At 43.5% G+C, this 24,492-nt stretch overlaps 1 protein-coding gene across 2 annotated transcripts in view; it reads right to left on the bottom strand.

Moving 5' to 3' along the window:
• Nucleotides 1–24,492, bottom strand: part of FRMD4A (FERM domain containing 4A) — a 344,320-nt gene that overhangs the window by 146,144 nt on the left and 173,684 nt on the right. For both annotated transcript variants that reach the window (XM_061582284.1, XM_061582286.1), the window contains exon 4: nt 18,308–18,400. In XM_061582284.1, coding sequence (XP_061438268.1) covers nt 18,308–18,400 — 93 coding nt within the window. The remainder of the gene's footprint in view (nt 1–18,307; nt 18,401–24,492) is intronic.

Here is a 24,492-nt window from a genome sequence, read left to right on the forward strand (position 1 = left end):
GTTTTGTAAATTGTAGGTTATTAATACATAAACATACACCTTACATATGAGGAAACGAGAGCCATGTTGCATATGGGCCTGAGTGTAAGTTGGAAATATCTTAGTTCAAATTTCACCTCAGTTATAATGACATCAGGTGGCCTTGGCAAGCCTTCTGTTGGTCTCCTCCTACTTCAGTGTGAGGCTAATAATGTTGGTCTACCTGGCAGAGCTATCATAAAGATCACTAAGATAGTAAGTGTGGTGGGGCCAGGATCTCCCAGTGGACTTCACAGTTGGATGGGAATTTATTAACAACTGTGAATTTCCAGCCTCTGATGAGAATGTTTCAGAAATGCGTCTTACAATACTAGTTGCAAAAAAGAAAGAAAAAAAGAAGTGCAATTTTGTCCACTGCCTTCTGACCCAGCTTCTAAAGGTTAGCTGATTAAACAAGATGCTCCTCTTGCACAGCAGAGGGCAGCATTGCATTTCTTAAAGTGAAAGCCTAGCTAAGGGATTCATATAAATAAAGATATTTGGATAGAAAAGTATAAAACAGAATAAGTATATGTTCTCCCTTAGTGAAGAGTTTTCACGTGATATTTGGGACCTATAAAGAAAACCTAATTCTCTAGTGACCTGCAGTGCACATTGCTTGTTGGGAAGTTCTTGCAAAATATTGCATACAATTCCAGGGAAATCATTATCTTTGTTTAAAAGAGGCTGGAGCTAGAACTTTAGAAAGCTAGGACTTTAGTTTATTTCCTGTGAATTCATAGCTGGAGCTGTAAGGAATTTATAGATGTAGTATGATGGCTTTCTATTTTGCCTAGCGAGAGTTTATCGTTTCCTTGCTATTAGCATAAAGGTATCCCAAAAGAGAACAAAAATATTCTTTCCAATAGTCACTATTCATCAGATCAATAACGTGATACATTTTCACTGAAGTAAGTGTTAGTGAGAGATTATAGTTTGTGTGAGGGGGGAAATAAGGTGACTGTGATGTCCCTGTATATAGATATAACTGTAAATATGGTAAGTGTGGGTTTATTAGAGTAAATGAGGTAAGTAGGCAGAGTGAGAGGAGGAGTACATGGGCTAGAATGCTGGAGAACGCTGTATCTTGATTGGCTGAGCGTTTGAGTGGCTGAAGGTATAAATGAGAGGATGACAGTTGAGTGGAGGGTGAGTAGTTTGTGGTTGTTGTGTATTGGAGTTGGTTGTGGGTTGGATTGTATTAGGCTGGTATTGAGGCAGATTATATATGACTAGAAACATAAAGAGTAATGCAATATATGAAACCATATGCTTGTTAAATATACCTTAAGTAATCTTGTTATTTCCTGGTGTTTATAAATAAATATTTTCTTGGTTTACCAAAGGCGTGATCCTTGACTGGGGCTTTCACAGACCAGAAGGGTGGGCAGGGTATTTACCAAGGTGGAGAAACAGTATCAAATGGTGGCAGCGGTGAAGAGATAGCGTTACATCAAGTATCCAGAGCAACCCAGGGCTGTATGCTTTATAGGCACAAAGATACAGGGGGGTTGTGGCCTGCAAGTGCACCCAGACACAAAGTAACAATAAGCCAGAAGGAGACTAAGGCAAAGTCTCAAAGCAATATTGTGAAATAGGGAGTGGCTGGTGGTGCTGCCTAGCAGTGGGATCTTGCGAGATCTGTGCTAGAGCCGGTGAGAGAACAAATAAAAAACAGGATCCTGACTGGTGGGACCTGACAGGTGGTGGCAGCAGGAGGGATCCTGACAGTGACCTCGTTTGTAAAAAAGGTAATGAAAAATAGAATTTCAACATTTCCCTAGTTTTAAATTTGCTATCACCACCATACACATGCTTCATGTGTCCTTGAACCAATCACTATCTATGCACATCAGGAGCTTACACTAAAAATATTAGAAATGCATCTAAACCTTGATACACTTATTGGTGTAAACTCTTTTGAGAAACAGCTTTCATTTTTGAAGCCAGAAACCTGTTCAACACAGGCCACTGAGTCGTTCACTAGAAATTTTGGGTTTTATCTGATCCTGTGTTCTATGTTACCTCTACAGCCAAATATATTAGTCATGACATTCAAGACTGTAAAGACTAATGCAATCTGTATTAATTTCCAAGCAGCCCAAACATAACAGAAATTATGATTCCATTTGTTACATACAAAATGGTATGGGTGAAACAGAAGGCAATTTCCTGACAACAGTATCCTTTCTGGCATTTTGACAAAGTGTGTGCGTGCACGGGCACACACACACACTCACTCTTCAAATAGAGAAGCCACAGAACCTTGTGAAATTCATGGCCTTCATTGTGAGACTCCCTTGTTCTTGATTACGGTATCTCTGCTTGCATCTCCTTGCACTCCTAACTGCTTGCCTCTCAATCTGATAGCTTCCTTAATTCCTTGCCCTCCTGCAACCCTCTTCTAGCCCTCTCTTTGTGGGCCAATTTCTCCACTCAGGCTTGCACTTGACTGCTTTGCAAGTGACTTTCCTGTGGATCCCACCTACCACTAATACCATGGAGGTAGGGATGGTTAAAGAATTTGTCCTTTGCAAATTTCAGTCTGAACTGACTGGTTTGTACCTCCACAGCTAATGTGCAGATCAGGATGCAGCTATCCTCCAAATTTTGTGATGTATTTTTTTTTCATTCCAAAATGCATACAAAATGTGCATTTTAGGATACAATATGTTTAGAAATGCTTTGAGAGGAAATATGTATTTAAATATGAATTTTATGTGAATGATTTTATTTACTTATTTAAAAGCATTTAAAAACCACTCAATATTTAAAAATCTCTAAGATTAATGCAGAAATGGGACAGAACAGACTTACGAATAAACACCTTTGAAACTGACTCGGATCAGAATGAGACTGATCCGTCCATCCCTATCTGGAAACAGACTGAAGACTGAAGGGTTAGCTTAACTTGGGTTGCAGGAGATGAACATGGAAGCACCCACAACTGTCGCACTACACCATCACAATAAAGATTGCACACATTGTATAGGCAGGCCCAATGGATAAAATGTATCTATAATTCCATCCACATGTGCTGCTGGACAAAGTGCAAACAGCTTGTGTCCGCTTTTCCATCTGCTCCTGTGTTCTAATATTCAGTGACATGCACTTTAAATGATGAAAAGCATTCACCATTCCTTGACAAGAAAGAAAGAAAGAAAGAAAGAAAGAAAGAAAGAAAGAAAGAAAGAAAGAAAGAAAGAAAGAAAGAAAGAAAGAAAGAAAGAAAGAAAGAAAGAAAGAAAGAAAGAAAACCCTGTTGCTGATCTGTTAAGTAATCAGCTGGAAAGGAATAAAAAAGCACTCAAAGCCACTTCTGCTTCCCCTTCTAAGAACAGAACCCTTTATATCGATTTTAACATGTAGCGTGTCAGTCTTTGGAGGGCAAGGCAAGTGGGATCTCTCCCATGCTCACTCCTATTTTCATTCTATTCCAGAAGACCAGCAATCAGAAGTAATGATGGGCAATTTAGCTTTGGTATGCTGGAAACACCCAGGGAGAGTGCATCTCGTCTGTTTTCATCTTGTCATCAGTGTGTGTGAAGTCTGATATTTTTTATTCCAAAGCTAAACACAATCCTACTAAGGGGGACTTACACTCCCAGGCACTAAGACTTTTATTTGACCACAGCAAACATCTTCACTCTCACCTCCTTCTATACAAGAAGCTTCAGCTATTATACATTTGCTTTACATCAGGGTCATCTATGTCAGTGTTGCAAACATGGACTACGTAGCGAATACTCAAACCAAGACAGCCTCAGCATTGTTGTCATAGAATCAAGAAACAAGTTATTTATTATTTATTTATTAGTTGTGGTAAAGCTGGTTTTTTTTTTTTTAAAAAAAAGAAAGCGAGTCTAATACAACTTTCCTCAACCTGTTGCCCTTCAGGTGGTGCTGGACTACAACTAGTTTATTTTTTTAATTTTTTTATTAAATCTGTTAATCGCCCATCTGGCTGGTTGTCCAGCCACTCTGGGCGACGTACAAAATAAAAACATACAAATACATTAAAATATTAAAAATCTCAACAATAATAATAAAACCTAACCCACCCCAAAAGCCTGCCTGAAGAGCCAGGTCTTCAAGGCCCGGTGGAAGCTCATCATAGAGGGGGCATGGCAGAGATCATTTGGGAGGGAATTCCACAAAGTGGGGGCCACAATTGAAAAAGCCCTCTCCCTAGTTCTCACCAGTCTAGCTGTTTTAACTGGTGGGATAGAGATAAGGCCTTTTGAGGCTGATCTTGTTGGGCGGCATCGCTGCTGATGCTGGAGGCGCTCCTTCAGATAGACTGGGCTGAAACTGTGCAGGGTTTTAAAGGTCAGAACTAACACCTTGAATTGGGCTTGGAAAACAACCAGTAACCAGTGCAACTCCTTCAGCACTGGAGTGATGTGATCTTGCCGGCAGCTGCCTTTAATCAGGCGAGCCGCCGCATTCTGTACCAGTTGCAGCTTCCGGACCGTTTTCAAGGGTAACCCCACGTAGAGCGCATTACAGTAGTCTAGGTGAGAGGAGACCAGGGCATGTACCACCGATGAGAGCAGATGATTGGGAAGGTAGGGGTGCAGCCTCCATATCAGATGGAGTTGATACAGCGCCGCCCGGCTCACAGCCAAGACCTGAGCCTCCATGGACAGCTGGGAGTCAAGAATGACCCCCAGGCTGCGGACCTGGTCTTTCAGGGGCAATCGTACCCCATTGAGCACCAGGTCCACATCCCCCAACCTTCCCTTGTCTCCCACAAACAGTACCTCAGTTTTGTCAGGGTTCAGCTTTAGCTTATTCCTTCCCATCCAGCCACTCACCCACTCCAGGCACTTGGATAGGGTTTCTACAGCCAAGCTCGGTGAAGATTTGAATGAGAGATAGAGCTGCGTGTCATCTGCATACTGGTGACACTGCAGCCCAAATCTTCTGATGATAGCCCCCAGCGGCTTTATATAGATGATGAACAGCATCAGGGAGAGGATGGAGCCCTGAGGCACCCCACAAGTGAGAAGCCAAGGATCCGAAACCTCATCCCCCAATGCCACTCTCTGGTACCTACCAGAGAGGAAGGAATGGAACCACTGCAATACAGTGCCCCCTATGCCTAACCTCTTCAGGCAGTCCAGAAGGATACCGTGGTCAACGGTATCAAAAGCCGCTGAGAGATCCAGGAGGACAAGGAAGGTGCATTCGCCCCTATCCAACACCCTCCTCATATCATCCATCAAGGCGACCAAGGCCGTTTCAGTCCCATGTCCAGGCCTGAAGCCCAATTGAAATGGATCCAGATAATCCGCTTCCTCCAAATGCACTTGCAACTGCTTCGCCACCACTTGTTCAACTGCCTTGCCCAGAAATGGCAGATTTGAGACTGGGCAAAAGTTGTTCAGATCTTGGGGATCCAAGGAGGCCTTCTTTAGAATTGGTTTTATTACTGCCTCCTTGAGCGCCGATGGCATTACTCCCTCTTCCAGGGATGTATTTACCACCATCTAAGGATGGACAAATCTGTCAATTCTGGTTTCTCTCAGTTTCTCTTTTTTCCAGTCTTAAGTTCAGTTCTCTACATTTCCACATCAGGTTGCAATTTTAAAAAAACATCATGAAAGTTCATCAGCATTTTAATACAAATTTAATGCAATTTCCCCTAATATATATATATTTTACCCTAGTATATGTATTTTGATAGACATTATTTGGCTGGAGAACAGCACTGCAAAATTTGGAAAAGTCTAAATTTTGAAGGATGGCCACGTTTCAGTTTGCATATTGTTTCAAAAAGTGCAAATTATGTAGGTTTGCTTTTAAATGAGAACTAAATCAAATTTACACCCCCCCCCAATCCTTAACAACTCTCGGAATCATGCTACATTATCATTGGGTCCAGCTCAGTGTGGTCCTCCCATGCCACACCATTTCTGTTTATTGAGATATAAAGTACCTAGTTATAGTACCACCCCTTGCATTAGAGAGGTGACAGCTGGAAGTGCAGACACAGCCTCATTATCTGAATTATGCATACTAAATACTCTGAGCTTTGTCATCTTTTGTAATAGATTCACTAACAGGCAAACAATCTTGCAGTTTAAGAATGTACCTATAGCCCACAGATATTTCTATCAAACTTTAAAAAGCAGGGGAATTGGGCAGCTATAGTGAATGCACGAGGGGAGCAGGAGACCTGAACTCCTCTCTGAGATATTGTATTGCCCTACAAATTTGTCAAAATGCAAACACCATTTGGGTTGGTCTTTCACAGTCCAATCCACTTGCTGTGTAGCTTGAAAGAATTTGGTAACATGCGTCTCTGAGCATATGGGGAGTGGTGGCAACACCTGGCATCTCCAAAGATGGAGAATTATATTTTTTATGTTTGTTGGTGTTCTTACTTTGCTTCTTTCCTGTGTTACTAATGTTTCTACAGAGAATCTAAACTAGAAAACTTTTTTTCCCCTCATTATTCATCCTAGAAATCTGTGTCAAATTTATTTTTATTAATTTCAACGCCTTTTTATTGGTCAATGTCATATGACAGTGAAGACAGCCTTCTGTATTTCAAATTATTGGTTATTTTCTATTTTGAGTGTATTAACAGTTGAATCTGAAACTGCAGTTTGATGTAAAATCAGACTGATTACAATATGTTGCTACTTCAACAAAGACTCTAACTGTTCAAAAAAAGAGGATGCATGTTTTCAGCCTGCTATGTTTAAACCACTTCATTTAAGGCAAGGTGGGCACAGTCAATTAAAACTTTGCTAGAATATATTTCACCTCCCACTGTTTTATCTTGTGCAAATTGAGACACTCCTGAGGTCCCCTGGAGACTATTATGAAGTCAGTGCCATTAGTCCACAATTATGTTTGGAGTTTTTTTTAGTGCAAATTTTGTAAAGAGTTACTGTACTTCACATATTCACAGAAATAGAAACAAAAGAAAATGATTTACTATAGGAAACTTCACTAAACCTCACTAAAATTGCAAAGTAAATCAGACATATTTAAAGTGACTATCTGAACTATATCAACTGTCTTGGAGACCGGGCCTGGCAACCAAGAGGTCTTCTGTGTCTTTAAAAGTTGTGCATGGGGAAGGGAGAATTCCACCTTGTGGTTTTTCCCTTTACAGTGTTGCAAGAACACCCGCACTTTGCTGACTTTCTCTTCTCCTAAAGATACAGCATCAATCTCAGGCCATGAACCTGGCAACCCTATTACCAGATCAAGTAGAGATGTGGTATTTTTTGCATGTTTCTAATATTATGGTTTCGTTCACAGTACAAGAAGTCTCTAAAAGCAACTGTACTTTCAGTGATGTGAAATATCAATTTATTCTGGTTACAGTGAGGGAATCATTACCATTTTTACTGAGTAGGTATATGGAAATACTTCAAGGAAAGTTGGACTTGCTGCACCCAGGAGCATTTAGCTTAGGTAAATGAGCAAGATGTATTGGAAGCATTAGTGGAACAAAAAATATAATGATTTTTTTTTAAAAAAGATACAACGTATATATTTAGAGGAAGGGCCACAGTTTAGTAAAAGAGCACGTTTTGCATGAAAGAGGTCCCAGCTTCAGCCTCTAGCATATCCAGGTAGAACTGGAAAAGATTTCAGTCTGAAACTCTGCAGAGTTGCTGCCAGTCTGTGTAGATAACTGAGCTAGATAGCCGAGTGGTCTGACTCCCTCTTTTACCTTTCACAGTAAAACACCCAAGACAGTTAAGATAATTAAAAAAGAACAATACTGCAAGTGGAAAATAAATATGCAGTCAAAATAGCAGCAAAATTACAAAAAGCTGCAAAGCAATTCATGGGGGGAGCCAAGAAAAGCACATTAAATCATCTCTTTGCCGCCCAGCGGAGCTCTTTCGAGTTGTCCGGGGGCTTCTCCATTCAAACCCTCCGGACACGGTGGAATCATCGGAGGCCCGCTGTAATCAGTTTGCCGATCACTTCCAGAATAAGATCTCATGTATCCGCCAGGACCTAGACTCTCAAGTTATAGCAGTAGATCCTAGTGAGATGTCCGGAGCACAGTCTTGTCCTGTTTTGTTGGATGAGCTTCAGTTGGTTCAACTCGAGGACGTGGACAAGGTGCTTGGACAGGTACGTGCAACCACTTCGGTACTGGATCCTTGCCCCTCCTGGCTGATAAAAACTAGTAGGAATGGAACAGGTAGCTGGGCCAAGGAAGTGATAAATGCCTCTTTACGAGAGGGAGTGGTCCCGGGCTGTCTGAAAGAGGCAGTGGTGAGACCACTCCTGAAAAAGCCTTCCTTGGACCCAGACAATTTTAACAGCTACAGGCCAGTGGCGAATGTTCCATTCCTGGGCAAAGTCTTGGAACGGGTGGTTGCTGGCCAGCTCCAGGCGCTATTGGATGAAACTGATTATCTAGATCCATTTCAATCGGGTTTTAGGCCCGGTTTTGGCACTGAGACAGCCTTGGTCGCCCTGTACGATGACCTATGTCGGGAAAGAGACAGAGGGAGTGTAACTCTGTTGATTCTCCTTGATCTCTCAGCGGCTTTTGATACCATCGACCATGGTATCCTTCTGGAGAGGCTCACGGAGTTGGGAGTTGGAGGTACTGCTTGGCAGTGGTTCCGCTCCTACTTGGCGGGTCGTCTCCAGAAGGTAGTGCTTGGGGAACATTGCTCGACACCGCGGGCTCTCCAATATGGGGTCCCGCAGGGGTCAGTTTTGTCCCCCCTGCTTTTTAATATCTACATGAAGCCGTTGGGAGAGGTCATCAGGAGTTTTGGAGTGCGTTGTCATCAGTATGCTGATGACACGCAGCTCTACTTCTCCTTTTCATCTTCTTCAGGTGAGGCTGTCGATTTGCTGAACCGTTGCCTGGCCTCGACAATGGACTGGATGAGAGTTAACAAACTGAAGCTCAATCCAGACAAGACTGAGATGCTGTTGGTGGACGGGTTCTCTGATCGGATGGTGGATATATACCCTGTCCTGGACGGGGTTACACTCCCCCTAAAGGACCGGGTTCGTAGTCTGGGAGTCTTTTTAGACTCTTCCCTCTCACTTGAGGCTCAAGTAGCCTCGGTGGTTAGGAATGCGTTTTACCAACTTCGGTTGGTAGCCCAGCTATGTCCCTATTTGAGTAAAGAGGACCTTACATCAGTGGTACATGCTCTGGTAACCTCACGTTTGGATTACTGTAATGCGCTTTACGTAGGGCTACCTTTGAAGACAGTTCGGAAGCTACAACTAGTGCAAAATGCGGCGGCCAGATTGCTGACAAGGACCAAGCGGTCCGAGCATATAACACCTGTTCTGGCCAGCTTGCACTGGTTGCCAATATGTTTCCGGGCTAGATTCAAAGTGTTGGTATTAACCTATAAAGCCTTATACGGTGCGGGACCACGATACCTTGCGGAACGCCTCTTCCGATATGAACCGGCCCGTGCACTACGTTCTGCTACGAAGGCCCTCCTCCGGGTTCCAACTCACAGGGAGGCCCGGAGGGTGATGACAAGATCTAGGGCCTTCTCAGTGGTGGCCCCCGAACTATGGAACAGTCTCCCCGAGGAAGTACGCCTGGCGCCGACTCTGCTCTCCTTCCGGCGCCAGGTCAAAACCTTCCTATTCTCTGAAGCATTTTAAGTTACACTGATTTAATTTTAAAAATGTTTATTGTATTGGATTGTTGATTGTATTTTAGTATTATTTTGTTATTCATTGTATTTTTATGCTATTTTATGTTCACCGCCCAGAGAGCTATTGCTAGTCGGGCGGTATATAAATTAAAAAAAAAAAAAAACATAAATGGCAAGCCAAAGCTACCTGCCAGAAGGGAAAAAAAAAACCCCAAAGACATAGAATGCAAGCAAAAAGGGTGTAAGTCAGATTTCCTTGAACAAGGAGTTCCAAATCCTGGGCAACAAAACAGGTCATATCCTCTTGTACTGCCCTACTCTACATCTGAGGGTAATGGGACACACCAAAGGGCCTCTCCAACTGAATGTTCTGGGCAGATAGGCCATTTAGGCTTCAGAAGGTAATGAGCAGCACTCTGAGCCCAGAAACGAACTGGTAGACAGTGCAGTTGGCACAAAAAAGGAGTCTCATGCTCCAAAAGACTGGCTGCAGTTAAGAGTTTTGCTGTTGTAATTTGAACTGGCTTCTGGTTCCATGGTTATAATGGTTCAATACAGATGCCAAGAAACCCAATCTCCACATAATGATTTGGAGACCCAATATGCTGCAAACTCTCACATTTCCTCCGTCTCCTCCTGCCCCCTTGTCTGGTCTCAGGATTTCCCCTTCCTTTCTGAATTACATGACAACCACTTTTTGCCATGACATCCTACCAAGGCAAACTGTAACTACCTGTAACCAGGATTTGCTTCCAAATAGTTATTTGAAACAAGGTTTAAAGTGAGTTTGCAAACCAGTTTGGAGGAAATTCTGGTTGGTGCCCTGTTCAGGTCTCATGTCAACCTATGGTTGGAGGAAACCAAGGAAGAAAGGAGTATACAGTAGGGCCCCGCTTTACGGCATTCTGCTTTAAGGCGTTACACTGATGCGGCGGCTTTCGTTTTTAATTTAAAAGCTTTTTTTTCTCTTTTGCAACGTTTTGCACCGTTTTTGCGCGACGTGGACCATTAAAGTCAATGGGGTTCCACTTTATGCCGTTTTCCGCTTTACGGCGGGGGTCCGGAACAGAACCCGCCGTATAAGCAGGGCCCTACTGTACCCATGATTGTGGAATGGGGAAGACAAGGAGTGAGCATGTAAGCCCACGGCACATTTCCAGTGACAACACTATGGCTTGGCATTCAGGTTTCAGAATGTCTGAACTGAGCTAGTGCTAGATTTGGATATGGAAAACACCATTCAGTTGTAAAGCTCTTGGGACAGTCTCCTACCTAATCTACCTGACCGGGTTGTTGTGAGGATAACATGAGAGAACACCTATAAACACCTTGAGCTTTTTGAAGGAAGGGCAGAATAGGCATGAGATGGTATTTTTGGTGCCTACAGCCGAAAATCTAAGTGGCATACTCCCAGACTGGTTCATAGATTTATGAATGGCTAAATGAGACCTTCATGTTCAGAGAAAATATACCTTTAAATAACAATTACTGGTTTCAGAAAATTGGGTGATGTTCCCAGAGGCACCTGGTTGGCTACTGTTGAACACAAAATACTGGACTAGACTTTTATGTTCTTATGTCATTAGAATGAAGTATATTGTTCAAGCGCAAATTCACAAATCATGGCATCCGATTAAGGGGATTATATGGGCATGCTGACAGTCTTGTAGCCAGCTATACTGTTAATAACCTCCTGGTAGTGGTATCACTGCTGCATACCAGGAGAAGCCACCATTGTAGCCCTGCAGCCCTGACCTCCCTGCACACCCACCCCTCCTGGTATGCAGCTCCTGGCTCCTCTGCTCTCTGCTCAGTCAGGTTACTTGTACTGTGAGGAGTCAGGCCTCTCAGGGTGCACAAATGGGATGAGTGTTGCTAACAGGGTACATGAGGCAGTCAGATCTATTTATTTATTTATTACATTTATATCACGCCCTTCCTCTCAGAAAGAGCCATGGGTGGCAAACAAAAACACTTTAAAACATTTTAAAAACAAATGCTCTTAAAACAAAACATCTTTAAAAACATTAAACATTGATAGGGTTGCAAGTTATTCTGGGTGGGATTGCACTCTCCTTGAAGGAGCAGGTCTGCAGTTTGGGAGTCCTCCTAGATCCTGCCCTGCTGCTTGAATATCAGGTGGCTGTGGTAGCCACGAGTGCTTTTAGCCAACTCACACTGGTCTACCAGCTGCATCCGTTCCTGGAAGCAGTTGACTTGGCCACAGTGACAGTACTGGCAACATCAAGGCTTGATTACTGTAACACACTGTATATGGGGCTGCCTTTGAAAACAGTTTGGAAATTACAGTTGGTTCAAAATGCATCAGCCAGAATCTTAACCGGAGCACGGCGCAGAGAGCATATCACCCCTGTGCTTTATCAACTCCAGTGGCTCCCAATTTGTTTCCGGGCCCAATTCAAAGTGCTGGTTCTGACCTTTAAAGCCTTAAACGGCCTTGGACTAGTGTACCTGAGGGACTGCTTACGCTAGGGTTGCCAGGTCGGTACCATCCAAAAACCTGAGAAAATGGGGGCGGGCCCTAGTGACGTCATGGGGCGGGCCCTAGTGATGTCATGGGGCGTGCCCTAGTGACGTCATGGGGCGGGCCCTAGTGACATCATGAAGCATGATACATTGTATCAACCACACTTGCGTGCAGCATACCATTCAAAAAAAATTTTCTGATTGGAAATTAAAATAGAAATCTTACCTAAAAGAGGTCCAGCTGAAGTGACAAGGTCATTCCTTCTCACCATCTTAGGGAGTATGGATGGAAAATGGAAATGGAATGCCTTCAAGTCGATCCCAACTTTTGGTGACCCTATGAATAGGGTTTTCATGGTAAGAGGTATTCAGAGGTGGTTTACCATTGCCTTCCTCTGACTTTGGACACATATACTTTGGACACATAATGAGAAGACATGATTCATTAGAAAAGACAATAATACTGGGGAAAACAGAAGGGAGTAGAAAAAGAGGAAGACCAAACAAGAGATGGATTGATTCCATAAAGGAAGCCACAGACCTGAACTTGCAAGATCTGAACAGGGTGGTTTATGACAGATGCTATTGGGGTCGCTGATTCATAGGGTCACCATAAGTTGAAATTGACTTGAAGGCACATTAACAACAACAACTGAATTAAAGATACAAAACAGGAAAGTGGAAGGTGTTTTATTTTATTTTTTACAGCCTGGAGAAGTGGTAAGAGGTAAAGTCAGGAATGAATGCATTTTTTTAATGAACAAGATAGCATGTTGGACTATCTTGTAAAAATGAACTAAGAGTGCTTGCAGCAGCTATGCTAATACAGAGTGAGCCAGTTGTTATCTGCATGGTGCTATGAAGTCAGTTGTATGTTAACTGTATGCTCATGCAACAGATGGTATAGCACAGTGGGGAGGAGAGCCTGGCTGGGAGTCCAGAGTCTATGAGTTTAAATCTCCGCTCGTGTCTCCTGGATGTCAAGGGCCAGCTAAAGATCACCCCCACAGTGAGTGGCTCAGGGATTATGTGCCCTGCCACCTGTGGGCAAGGTGCATAGTCGCAAGGAGCCGTTTCCCCCAGCTGGCAGTTGCGGACAAGGAAGGGACTGGCTTGTGCAGCTGTGGCAAGCTGAGCAGGCCCTAGCCAGGTGGGGAGTACTAGCCTTAGATGGTAAACCGCCTCTGAATACCGCTTACCATGAAATCCCTATTCATAGGGTAGCCATAAGTCGGAATCGACTTGAAGGCAGTCCATTTCCATTTCCATGCATATAATTAAACAGATGCAGTCAAGTTTTTGGACTTTATTGTGATTGCTGGCCAAGCAGGATAGGGCTCATGGGAGTTTTAGTACAATATCTGGAGGATGCTACTTTGGCTGCCTTTGGGATAATAGATGGCAGCCTTAAGTCTGAAATGGTGTTTGGAATTCTGTAGAGACCAGCCAGTACACATTATGTCATAAGGCCAATTCTTAACCATTTGGCTGTGGCAGTTACCTGAAATTGCTCTTTCGTGGGCTCTCACAAACACCACCAAGCTTTTCTTTTAAAACAGACCAGCTTGTTTAAGGACATACAAAGAATAAAAAAGGAAGTCAACTGACAAGAACAAGACACTTTTTTTCTAAGCAAAATTGATCAAAGAAAAAAAGTATGCTTGTGTGTGTGCCTGTGCGTTTGTGTGTAACACACACATACACACACACACACTTACATGTAGCATAGAATCACAGAGCTAGAAGGGGCCTTTTAGTCCTTCTAGTCTAAGCCCCTGCTGGAAGTCCAAAACCCAGAACAAGATCAGGTCTGTTCGCTTAAATTGCCACATTAGAGACTTAATGAGACAACACGAGTCAGTTTAATGGGAACTTTCCCACAACAGGGTGACCATATGCTTAGATCTGATAGACCTGAAGCAGCTGACAATTTAGGGCAGACTTCCCCAGCTTGGTGCCCTCCAGATGTTAGCTGGTGGCAGCTGTATGCCCAAAGATACCTGGAAGGCACCAGGTTGGGGAAGGCTGCTTTGGGGAGATGGGAAATGTGCAGAAAAATGGAACAATGGCACACATTCCTATTTGTTGTCATTTCAATCTCACTCCCACATCCTGTCAAGAAAAGACAATTACATGATGATTCTGTCCGTTTCCAGCAGTGCAATTACCCAGAAGAAATAGTAAGAAACTGAGGATTAGGGCCAAACTCTCTCTTTCTCTCTCCAGCCTCTCTCTCTCTCTCTCTCTCCAGCATCTCTCTTTCTCTCTCTCTCTCAGCATCTCTCTCTTTCTCCAGCATCTCTCTCTTTCTCTCTCTCTCTCTTTCTCTCTCTCTCTTTCTCCAGCATTGCTCTCTCTCTCTCTCTCTCTCTCTCTCCAGCATCTCTTTCTCTCTCTCTCAGCATCTCTCTCTTTCTCCAGCATCTCTCTCTTTCTCCAGCATCGCTCTCTTTCTCTCTCTCTCTCTCCAGCATCTCTCTCTTTCTCTCTCTCTCTCAGCATCTCTCTCTTTCTCCAGCATCGCTCTCTTTCTCTCTCTCTCTCTCTCTCTCCAGCATCTCTCTCTGTCTCTCTCTCTCTCAGCATCTCTCTCTTTCTCCAGCATCTCTCTTTCTCCAGCATCGCTCTCTTTCTCTCTCTCTCTCTCTCTCTCCAGCATCGCTCTCTTTCTCCAGCATCTCTCTCTTTCTCTCTCTCCAGCCTCTCTCTCTTTCTCCAGCCTCTCTCTCTTTATCTCTCTTTCTCCAGCATCTCTCTCTTTCTCCAGCCTCTCTCTCTTTCTCTCTCTCTCTCCAGCCTGCTACCCACAGCAGCAGTGGACGCCGGACGGGGCCAGCTCCTTCTTAGCCCCGAGGATGCCCGGCCACTTCACCCCTCATGCTGTGGGCGCCGCTGGGTGGCAGCAGCCGCGATGCGCTCCCCAGCCAGAGACGCTGCGGCCACCGCCGCCGCCGCCACTGCCGAGCTCCATCGCAGCCACTCCCGCCCAGCGGTGCCCACAGCAGGAGGGAGAATGACAGCGCCGCGCTCGCCCAACTGGCCTTTTAAGCAGCGCCCACCTCGCGCGCCCAGGACCAGCCCCTCGTTGCCGCTCCCGCCCGCCCCTGTCCAAGACAGGCTGCTGCCTGGGAAGACAGAGCCCGGCCCCGGCGGCACCAGCTCTCCCTGCCTCAATGACAAAGGGCGGGAAGGCGGCCAATGAAAAGCCTGAGATCATCCAGTTTAAGCAAAGTATTGCCGGAGGCCGGAGACGGCCCCTTTTTCCCTGAAACTCCGGCCAAAAACCGGAGACCTGGCAACCCTAGCTTACGCCCATATGTACCTGCCCGGGATTTAAGATCATCTGCCTCTGGTCTCCTCTGTGTGCCTGGAATGAAAGACGTTAGACTGACAGCCTTTTCAGCTGTGGCCCCCAAGCTTTGGAATACCCTACCCCAAGAAGCCCGCTCTGCTCCCTCCCTGATGGTTTTCCAGAGACTTCTGAAAACCGTCTTGTTCTGGAGAGCCTTTGGGATGGACTGAAGGCAGAGCCTGAAACTAATTTGATGCCTTCTATTTTAATTTTACCTCTTTAGTCCCTTCAGTACCACTCTTGTATTTTATGTATTTTAATTTATTTTAATGTTTTTGTGATCTTTATTGTGTACAGTTTTATCATGTATGTGTTCATTTTTATTGTAAGCCACCCTGAGTGCCCTATTATAGGGTAGAAGGGCAGAATAGAAATATTTTAAATAAAATAAATAAATAATAAATAAATAAAATGAAACATCTTTTCAAAACAATTTAAAAAACATCTTAAAAAGCGATTGGCAAAGAGAGGGAAGGATGATGAGAGGGAGAGATGATGGGGAGGAAAGGCCTACTGAGATGCTACCAGGGGGTGGGAGTTGGTTGATATGGGTTGCCAGGGATGCTTAGAGAGTCACAGTAGAGGGGTTATTGCTGCCTGTGCCAGAGGAACTTATGAAGTGGGGGTGGGTGCTATAGTGTCAATGTGTGTGTTATGATGCTGGAGGTGTCCCTGGCAGCCAGAGTTCATTGGCTCCTTGTGTGTGTGGGTAGCATATGGGCATCCCTGTATGGAGATGTTTCTATGAATTCTAAGGCTGTGACTGCTGTTTTGGGAATATTTGGTTGCGTGTTTGGTTGGCCCTTCCCTCCCAGGCCAAGCATTTGTAGCAGGCTTTGTCAATCTGTTGTTCTCCAGAAGTTTTGGACTACAACTCCCATTGTTCCCAGCCAGCATGGCCAGCAGGGGAGTTGTACTCCAAAACTTTTGGAGGGCACCAGGTTGGCAAAGGCTGATGTATATAACAGCTGTTGCACCTGTGCAGTGGTGGTGTATCTATGACACACACATACAGAAGGAGTATAGGATTGCTCAGTAAGTCTGTGATACAGATATGCTCTCAGAGAAGAATAAACAGAGCCAAGGTTGCAAACTCTTGTGTGGGGAACCTTTGGCCTTCATATGTTATTGAACTACAACTCCCATCATACTTACCAAGCATGGCCAATGGTTCAGCAACTTCTGCAGGGTCAGAGTTTCCCCACACATGTGTTAAAGTGTAACCCCTTACATTTAAAAATGGGAGGGGGGAGAGCTACAAAGGCTATACTGCCTAACATGATTTAACTCAGATAGTTTTGCTTCCTTATAGAAGAGTAGCCTTTGACCCATAGTCTGAAATTCCAGTACTGAACTGAAAGATGCCATTGGGCATGATACTCTGTGCTTGTAGATAAGAGCTCCATCGCACACACGCATGCACACGCCTCATTTATATGGTGCAAATAATATTTATGTTGCATTTTTAACCTGAATGACAGCCACATTCCATTAAAACCTGCTGCACTGGGGTCCCATAAATAGTCATGTGTCCTCAAGTGCGATTCCTTATTAGCAGCAGAACTCCAGGCAACTGGTTGGCCACTGGTACTAGCCACTGGTATTAACCCTGCAAACTACACTAAAGTGAACCTTCTGTCCTAAAGTAAGGTAAATTGAACCTGTACCAGGTTCACTCCTAATAATTTCTCCAAATAAAGCTTGTTGGCTGTGATGGGAAACAGCTCTACTCTACTGCAAACAAAAGCACTTTTCTTTTTATGTTGGTCAGTATAGCATGGTCCTTGGTGCTCCATTCACTCAAATAAAGATAAATAAAAATTGATACATAAACATGTATTTGGACATGGTTCTCCAAATGGTTTTCCACCTGTGTCAATGTGAGGTTACTGCTTTCTGATTTATTGTTATGTGAACAAAAGGGAGGAATCAGAAGCAGGAAATCATGATTGTTTGATTATGAACATACCTAGAAACAATAATTGTTGGATGATTATTTTTATATCCTTTTTTGCTGAGCTTGGTAAAAGAACAACTTTACTTAGAATTGATATAACATATTACAAATTTTTGAAGAGCTTCACATTACCTCAGCGATCCTTACTATATTACAATATTTAAAATATTATACAGATACATACTATAAATATACAATCAGCTATATTTATTTTTAAAATTTATACTCCACCTCTCTGTTTCATTCAAAAATACCCAAAGCAGCCATATAAGCCTGTAAGATTCCACACATGGGGAGCTGCCACCAAGAAGGTCCTGCCTTGCATTACTGTGGGCCATACCTTTTGGTGGAACCATGAGCAGGGCCTGCCCCAGGGATCTCAAAACTTGGGTTGTCAGGTACTTAGAGATGCACTCCTTTAGGTATTTGGGCCCCAAGCTGCTCAGGGCTTTGTACATGAGTACCAGCACCCAGTATGTTATAGGTAGCCAGTGCAGTGCTTTAAGATTGGTGACATCTTATCCCATATTGCTGCCTCAGTTAACAATCTTGCAGCTGCATAGGAGGAAGTTACTTTATTCCAAGTCAGTCTATCTAGTCTTGTGTTGTCTACACTGACTGGCAGTTCATTTCTTGTATAGATGCTGTTGTTTTGTCTCCATGTCAGATATTGAATCTGGGACCTTAAACATGCAAAGCACATGTCCTACCACTGAACTATTGCTTTTCCCCATTCTATGATCCAACAATTTCCTATGATGGGGGCTTCCTGGGTCCTAAGCCTTTCTATGCTACACTAAGTCTCAGCTGTAAGAACACAAATGTAAAAGCATGCCATGGTACATTCTGAGAGCTGCCAAAACATATACTCACCTGACACAAAAGTACAAAACAACCGGTCCTGACTTTTTGGGGAAGTCATGTTCTAGCACCCTGCGGTCCAATTGAAGCCAGTTCAGATGGCCCCTGATAAAGATAAGAAATAAAGAGATGCTTGGCTGGAATGGCAAGAATAGGCTTCTTCCTCCTGTTTGTTATGACTGAGACTGTATGTGTAATACTAAAATCATATGGCATAGAAAGCTACTTCTCTTACTTAGGTGACTGTGTGGTATTTGAGGAATACACACAATGTCGCTGTGGCGATGGCAGTGATATAGTTTCAGGTTTAAATGTTTACCATATAAAGCTCACCCTGTCAGGGTGAGGACTGGATATGTACAATGAGAAGATGGAGAACCAAAGAGATAAGAGCTTTTGTCCTTTATTGCGGCCTCGCCACCCTTGGCGTGACTATATAATTGAAAGTCTGTCAGGTTTTCCATTAAAAGTCGTTACTGCTAGGAGTTTATACAAGGCCTGTAATATTTCACTGCTTGCTAAAACAATGTCTCAGACATTTTATTTGCCACCCAGTATGTCTGGAATGGCCTTGCAAATAGAGCCTGCCAAGCTGCCTTTCAAGAGCTTTTGAAAACACAGCTGCTGCGCTCTCTCTCTCTCTCTCTCTCTCTCTCTCTCTCTCTCTGACACACACACACACACGAGTCAGCAGTAGTTATTACATGCTGCTTTCAGTTTGCCATAGTGGTACTGTGTTGTACCATTTTCTTTGGTAAAGCTGAAGATAGTTGGTAGTTCCCCTCCATCCCCAGAGCATTGGAAGCAGTATGACAGAGGCTGTGATGAAGAGGACATTTAGCCCCTGCCTGGCGCAAGACTTTGGATGGGAAGCAGACATGCCGTTGTTGAGCACAAAGTAGAGGGATGAAGGCATGAACCAATGTAAGTCCTCTTACACTAAGTCAGACCGTTGGGCCATCTAATCCAGTGCTACCTATAGTTATATTATTTTATTACCCGTGTTTCACCCTCAGGTCCCAGGGTGGGTTACAACAGTTTAATATACATCCTTAAAAACAACTTAAAATCACAAACATCACAAATATAGGGTAGATCCTAAAAGAATACATCTCAAGTGTCAAAGGCCAGGTAAAAGAGGTGTGTCTTCACTGAAAACTGTACAGTGAAGTTTCCAGACACATCTCTGTGGGGAGGGAGTTCCATAACTTAGGAGCTGTCACAGAGAATGCCCTCTCCTGGGCCACTCCCCCCCCCCCCGGGCTTCTGAGGACAGTGGAACTACCAAGAAGGCCCTCTCTGCTGATCTGAACACCTGAGAGGGTCTGTAGGGATGGAGATAGTCTTTCAGATATTAGGGGTGTAAGTTGTTTAGGGCTTCAAACATTAACTTGAATTGGGCCCAGAAACCAAATGGCAACCAACACAGGTATTTTAAAACAGGGGTTATATGAGGTCCAAATGGAACCACAGCCAGCAATCTGGCCGCTGTATTTTGTATCAGTCAAAGTTTCCAAGTCATCTTCAAGGGCAGCCTTACATAGAGGGCATTTCAATAATCCAAAGGTGGAAATTACCAGAGAATGGAGTACAGTGGCCAAATCATTTCTGTCCAAAAGTGGCTGTAGTTGACAAACCAGCCAGAGCTGGAAAAAGGCACTCCTAGCCACTGAGGCCACCTGACTCTCCAGTGACAGTGTTGAATCTGGGAGCATCCCCAAACTGTGGACCTACTTCTTCCAGGGGAGTGCAGCCCTGTCCAGAACAGGCTCTCCACTTCCTGCATATGAGAACTTGGGACACATAACATCTCTGTTTTTTCAGAATTCAGTTTCAATTTATTGGCCCACATCCAGTCCATCAACACCTCCAAGCACTGGTCTAACACCTCAACTGCCTCTCCTGATTCAGATATTTTAAAAGGAAATATTGATAAATTGACATTTTTACAATTGATGTTTTAGAGGCTTTTTTAAAAAAAAAAGTCAGTTTCAAAAATATTAAAATCCAATCCTCAGCAATTGAGAATAAGCAAATTAATGGAAAATTCCATACCAAATCCAAATTGGGTGGAATTTTAGCCTCTTCTTTGATATGGCTTTGAACCAAGATGGTCCTCAAATCTATCAGACCTAGAGTCTGAGGAGAAACTCCTTGAAGACTACGGAGAAAGAGGATGAGTTACTAGACTCTGAATCTATAAGGGTAGCCCCCCCTCCAGCCTATTGGTTCTCCTTGAGATCCCTTTGTAGAAGCCACAGAATACAGAGGCCATTCAATGGTGTCACACAGTGTATAACACCATTTCAATTCTCTTTTAACTTCCCATGCAGGGTTGGATTGTGGCAGTCATTAGGCTACTTGGATAAAGGGACTCAGTTGAGATTATAAATTTGACAGATCAACAACTGCCTTCCCTGGGAAATCTCTCAGGTCCCCCACAGCCTCATCCTGGCCCTGCTACCTAAGGCTTGGGGAACCTGTGGCCTTCCAAATATAGTTGTGCTCCAACTCCCTTCAGGCCCAGCCAGCATGACTAATGATGGTCAGCATGGCCAAAGAATATGGAAGTTGTAGTCTAGCAACGTCTGGAGGGTCACAGGTTCACCGTCCCTGAGCTATCTCTATCTGCTTCCATTGCAGGATGACTCCTGCCGAAACTCATTCCCATCCAGGCTCTGCTTAATGATCTAAACCCTGAAAAGTCTGGCTAGAGCAGGACACCGCTCCTGCTAAATTAAGTATATTTGTTAGCTGCGCAACCATATTGAATTTATACAACAGCAGATTTTCCCTCCCCTACAAACTGCTGCATACTTCTTTTGGACAGCCTGACCCTAAAGGTGATAGTTAATAGTGAAAAATGTTTCTAAGATCTCTCAAATGTGAACATTATTCTTTTAGCTTTTATAGCATTACAATCTCATTCTGGTCTTGCTGTATGAAGTAATGACCCGATATTAGCAAAAGGAGCTATTAAGTCACCAACACAAAGGTTGTTCCTATTGATTTTCTATTCAGGTTGTCATGAGACAGTACATCTAATGAATGGAAATCTCCAGTACAAATCATTTCTAAATAAATTACACCTGCAGAGATTTTCCTCTTGAGTCGAAGAATTACTTTCATACTAGTTTAGGACTGCCCCCACAAGCCTCCCACTTGCTTTAAATACACAATCTAAACCAACATGGGTGGATACTTAGATGTTTTTCAAAGAAAGTTAGCTGACTTTTGATTAACATTTTAATTAAAAATTGTACAGTACTTTGATAGAGGTACCTGGAGGATTTTTCATTGACTGCCATTTTGCTTGATTAATTGATACACTGCAGATATTCAGTGACCAGAATGTTGGTTGCTATCACCTCTGTGGTTGCTGTCTCAACAGTGAGGGTCCACATGAATGCTTCTGCCCACATGGTTCCTCTAGCTCAGGGATAGTCAACAAGGCGTCCTCCAGATGTTGTTGGACTCCAACTCCCATCTGCCGTAGCCAGCAGGGACAGTGGTAAGGGATGGAAGTTGTAGTCCACCAACCTCTGAAGGCCACCATGTTTCCTGCCTCTGCTGTAGCTGCATGTTTTGCATACCACCAGTCCTTTGGGATGTGCATTGCTTGAATGGAATGCTAAACATGGTATAGAGGAACCACAAGGTCTTTAGGCAGACTCCAACTGCTGTGACAGAAATATATGATTACCCCTCTCCAGCTGGGGGTGGGATGGATATCCTTCGCGAGATTAGAAGCCTCATGCGCAAAGGGATACTGTGTGTGCAATTACTTCCCCATCCAGCTGAGGGGCAATGTACACATAGTCCTTTCAGAAAACAACAGGGCCAAACAGCAGTTCAGAATGGGGCTGGAATTAGTCCCTTCCACTCCTTCATCCCTACCAAACAGATGAAGGGTGCAATTGTAGGTTTTTCAAAAAGGCATGAGGATGCAGTTGAATTAGGGACTGTTGGTATTTTGGAAGAGTTCAGCAATGCTGGCATAGGTTCAGTGCAGTCCTAACTATACAAGCTGAGCTGTTTCATTGCCAGTCAGAGCAAGTGACCTATTATAATGATACAGGCCACAATATCATAAAAAGCTTAAACTAGAAAGAAACCAGGCTAAAGGTGTTTTCAAGTTTCTCAAGGTTTCCTAGGAGCCCATAGATTTGGAACTAGAATTTGGTACTATCAGTATGCATAGCATATAACACCCAGCTCTATTTCTCCATATCATCTGTGTTAGGTGAAGCCATCTAAGTCTTTGACCTGTGCTTGGCCACTGTAATGGGCTGGTTGAGGGCCAATAAATCATCATAATTATCTTGAGATGTTTCTTTTTATGACACTTTCCCACATAATTTTTTATGTACACCGCCCAGAGAGCTTGCTATGGGCGGTATAAAAGTTCAATCAAATAAATAAAATAAAATAAATAAAAATAAATAAAATAGTGCCCAAAGTGGCTCTCATCAAATGAACAATAAATATAAGTCCAAAAATCAGTACATACACCGTTGCATCAAACAATACAAATAAGCTAGCCTAATTTAAAACTAAAAAGGAGAATAATGCCTAACATTAGAGCTAGTATACAAAATGGTGTATGTGTCTTCGTGCGTCAGCATTCCAAATGGGCATTCTACAGAGGTTCACCACAATTAATACACATGCATTAGATAGCAGCAACGTCTCTCACTTGTGTCATCTTTCTCTCCCAGCTGTCACCTGGGCCTCCTCTTTCAATCACGTCCTGGAGTGGTAATGTTTGCCATCACATACAATCAAAGCTTTGGTATTGCTCAACCTCTTCCCACCAAACATCCTTTCCAGCAATGTTCTCAAGGCACTTCGAGACCACAAGCCAAGTTTGAAAACTAGAATATTACCAACTGGCCTGCTGGCTAAGGTAGCCCTTCTGTTCTTCCTCTCCCATTTCTCTACCAGCTCCACGCCACCATGAAATTCTGAAATATTCAACAAGATGTTAAGGGGCAGGGCTTTTCAAACACCAGTTAGGGAAGGTGGTCCTAATAGGGTGTTTCTGTTCTGTATGCTGATGAAGAGCTCAGCTGGGTTACCAGTTTCTTCCTGGTTTGTACCAGAGCAAAATTGCACAACTCCATGATGATCCACCAGTCAAAAGCCACAAGCTGAGAGCCCTTCAGCTCACACCAAAGCTTGTATCTCTGTGCAAACAGCTCCCAGCTAAGTACCTGAGGGATGGAATGACAATACATTTCCAATCTGAATTCAATGTTTTATCAATGATTTATAAAGTGCTGAACAAGTTGGGACCTATATATATATATAGACAGTTTTGAAAGCAACAAACAGAATATATATATATATATACGTAATTGTGATTAACAAAACAGAGGTTTTTATATATATATATTTCATTTGTATCCCACCTTTCCTCCAAGGAGCTCAAGGTGGCATACAGATATGGTTCCCCCCCAATTCTATCCTCCTAACAACCCTGTGAGGTAGGTTAGGCTGAGAGACAGTGACTGGCCCAAGGTCACCCAGTGAGCTTCACAGCCAAGCAGGGATTTGAACCATAGTTCAGCTTAAAGATGGTTTAAAGTTGAATGCACAGCACAATGGTACAGGGGGAGAGAATTGCAACTGCTTCCCTCGTCCTTCACTCCTACTGCTGCCATGCTACTAGGAGCTAAGCCATGGCTTGGCTTAGAGTTACATCTGAACCTGGGCTCATGGTTTGTCTACCCCAGACAAACCACAAGGGATAGGGCAAGAACTTGAGAGAGACAAACCACAAGCTTGGGTTAACCCAAAGCCAAACTATGGCTTAGCTTCCGGTAGCTCAGCAGGAGTGGGAGAGGAGTGATTGGCCACAATTTTCACCCTGTGCACCAGCATGCTGCATGTTCACCTTTATACTATAGTTAAGCTTAACTGTGAGTTAAAAGTGATGTGTGAACTGGGTCACTATGTGGGAATGTAGCAATGGGCCTTCTCTGTAGTGGCACCCCGGCTCTGGAATTTCCTCCCCTTTGAGATTGGATAGGCATCTTTACTGATGTTATTCCATACTAACTTATAACTGATTTTATGCTGGTTGTTTTATTGCTGATTTATGCATCCTGTTTTTACTGGTGTTGACTGTTATTTATTGAAAGTTTTCTCTTCCTCACCCTGTGATTTTGGATTAAAGGTGGGATATAAAATTAACA

Source organism: Rhineura floridana, chromosome 8 (genome assembly GCF_030035675.1).
Source record: "Rhineura floridana isolate rRhiFlo1 chromosome 8, rRhiFlo1.hap2, whole genome shotgun sequence".
Classification (NCBI taxonomy): domain Eukaryota; kingdom Metazoa; phylum Chordata; class Lepidosauria; order Squamata; family Rhineuridae; genus Rhineura; species Rhineura floridana.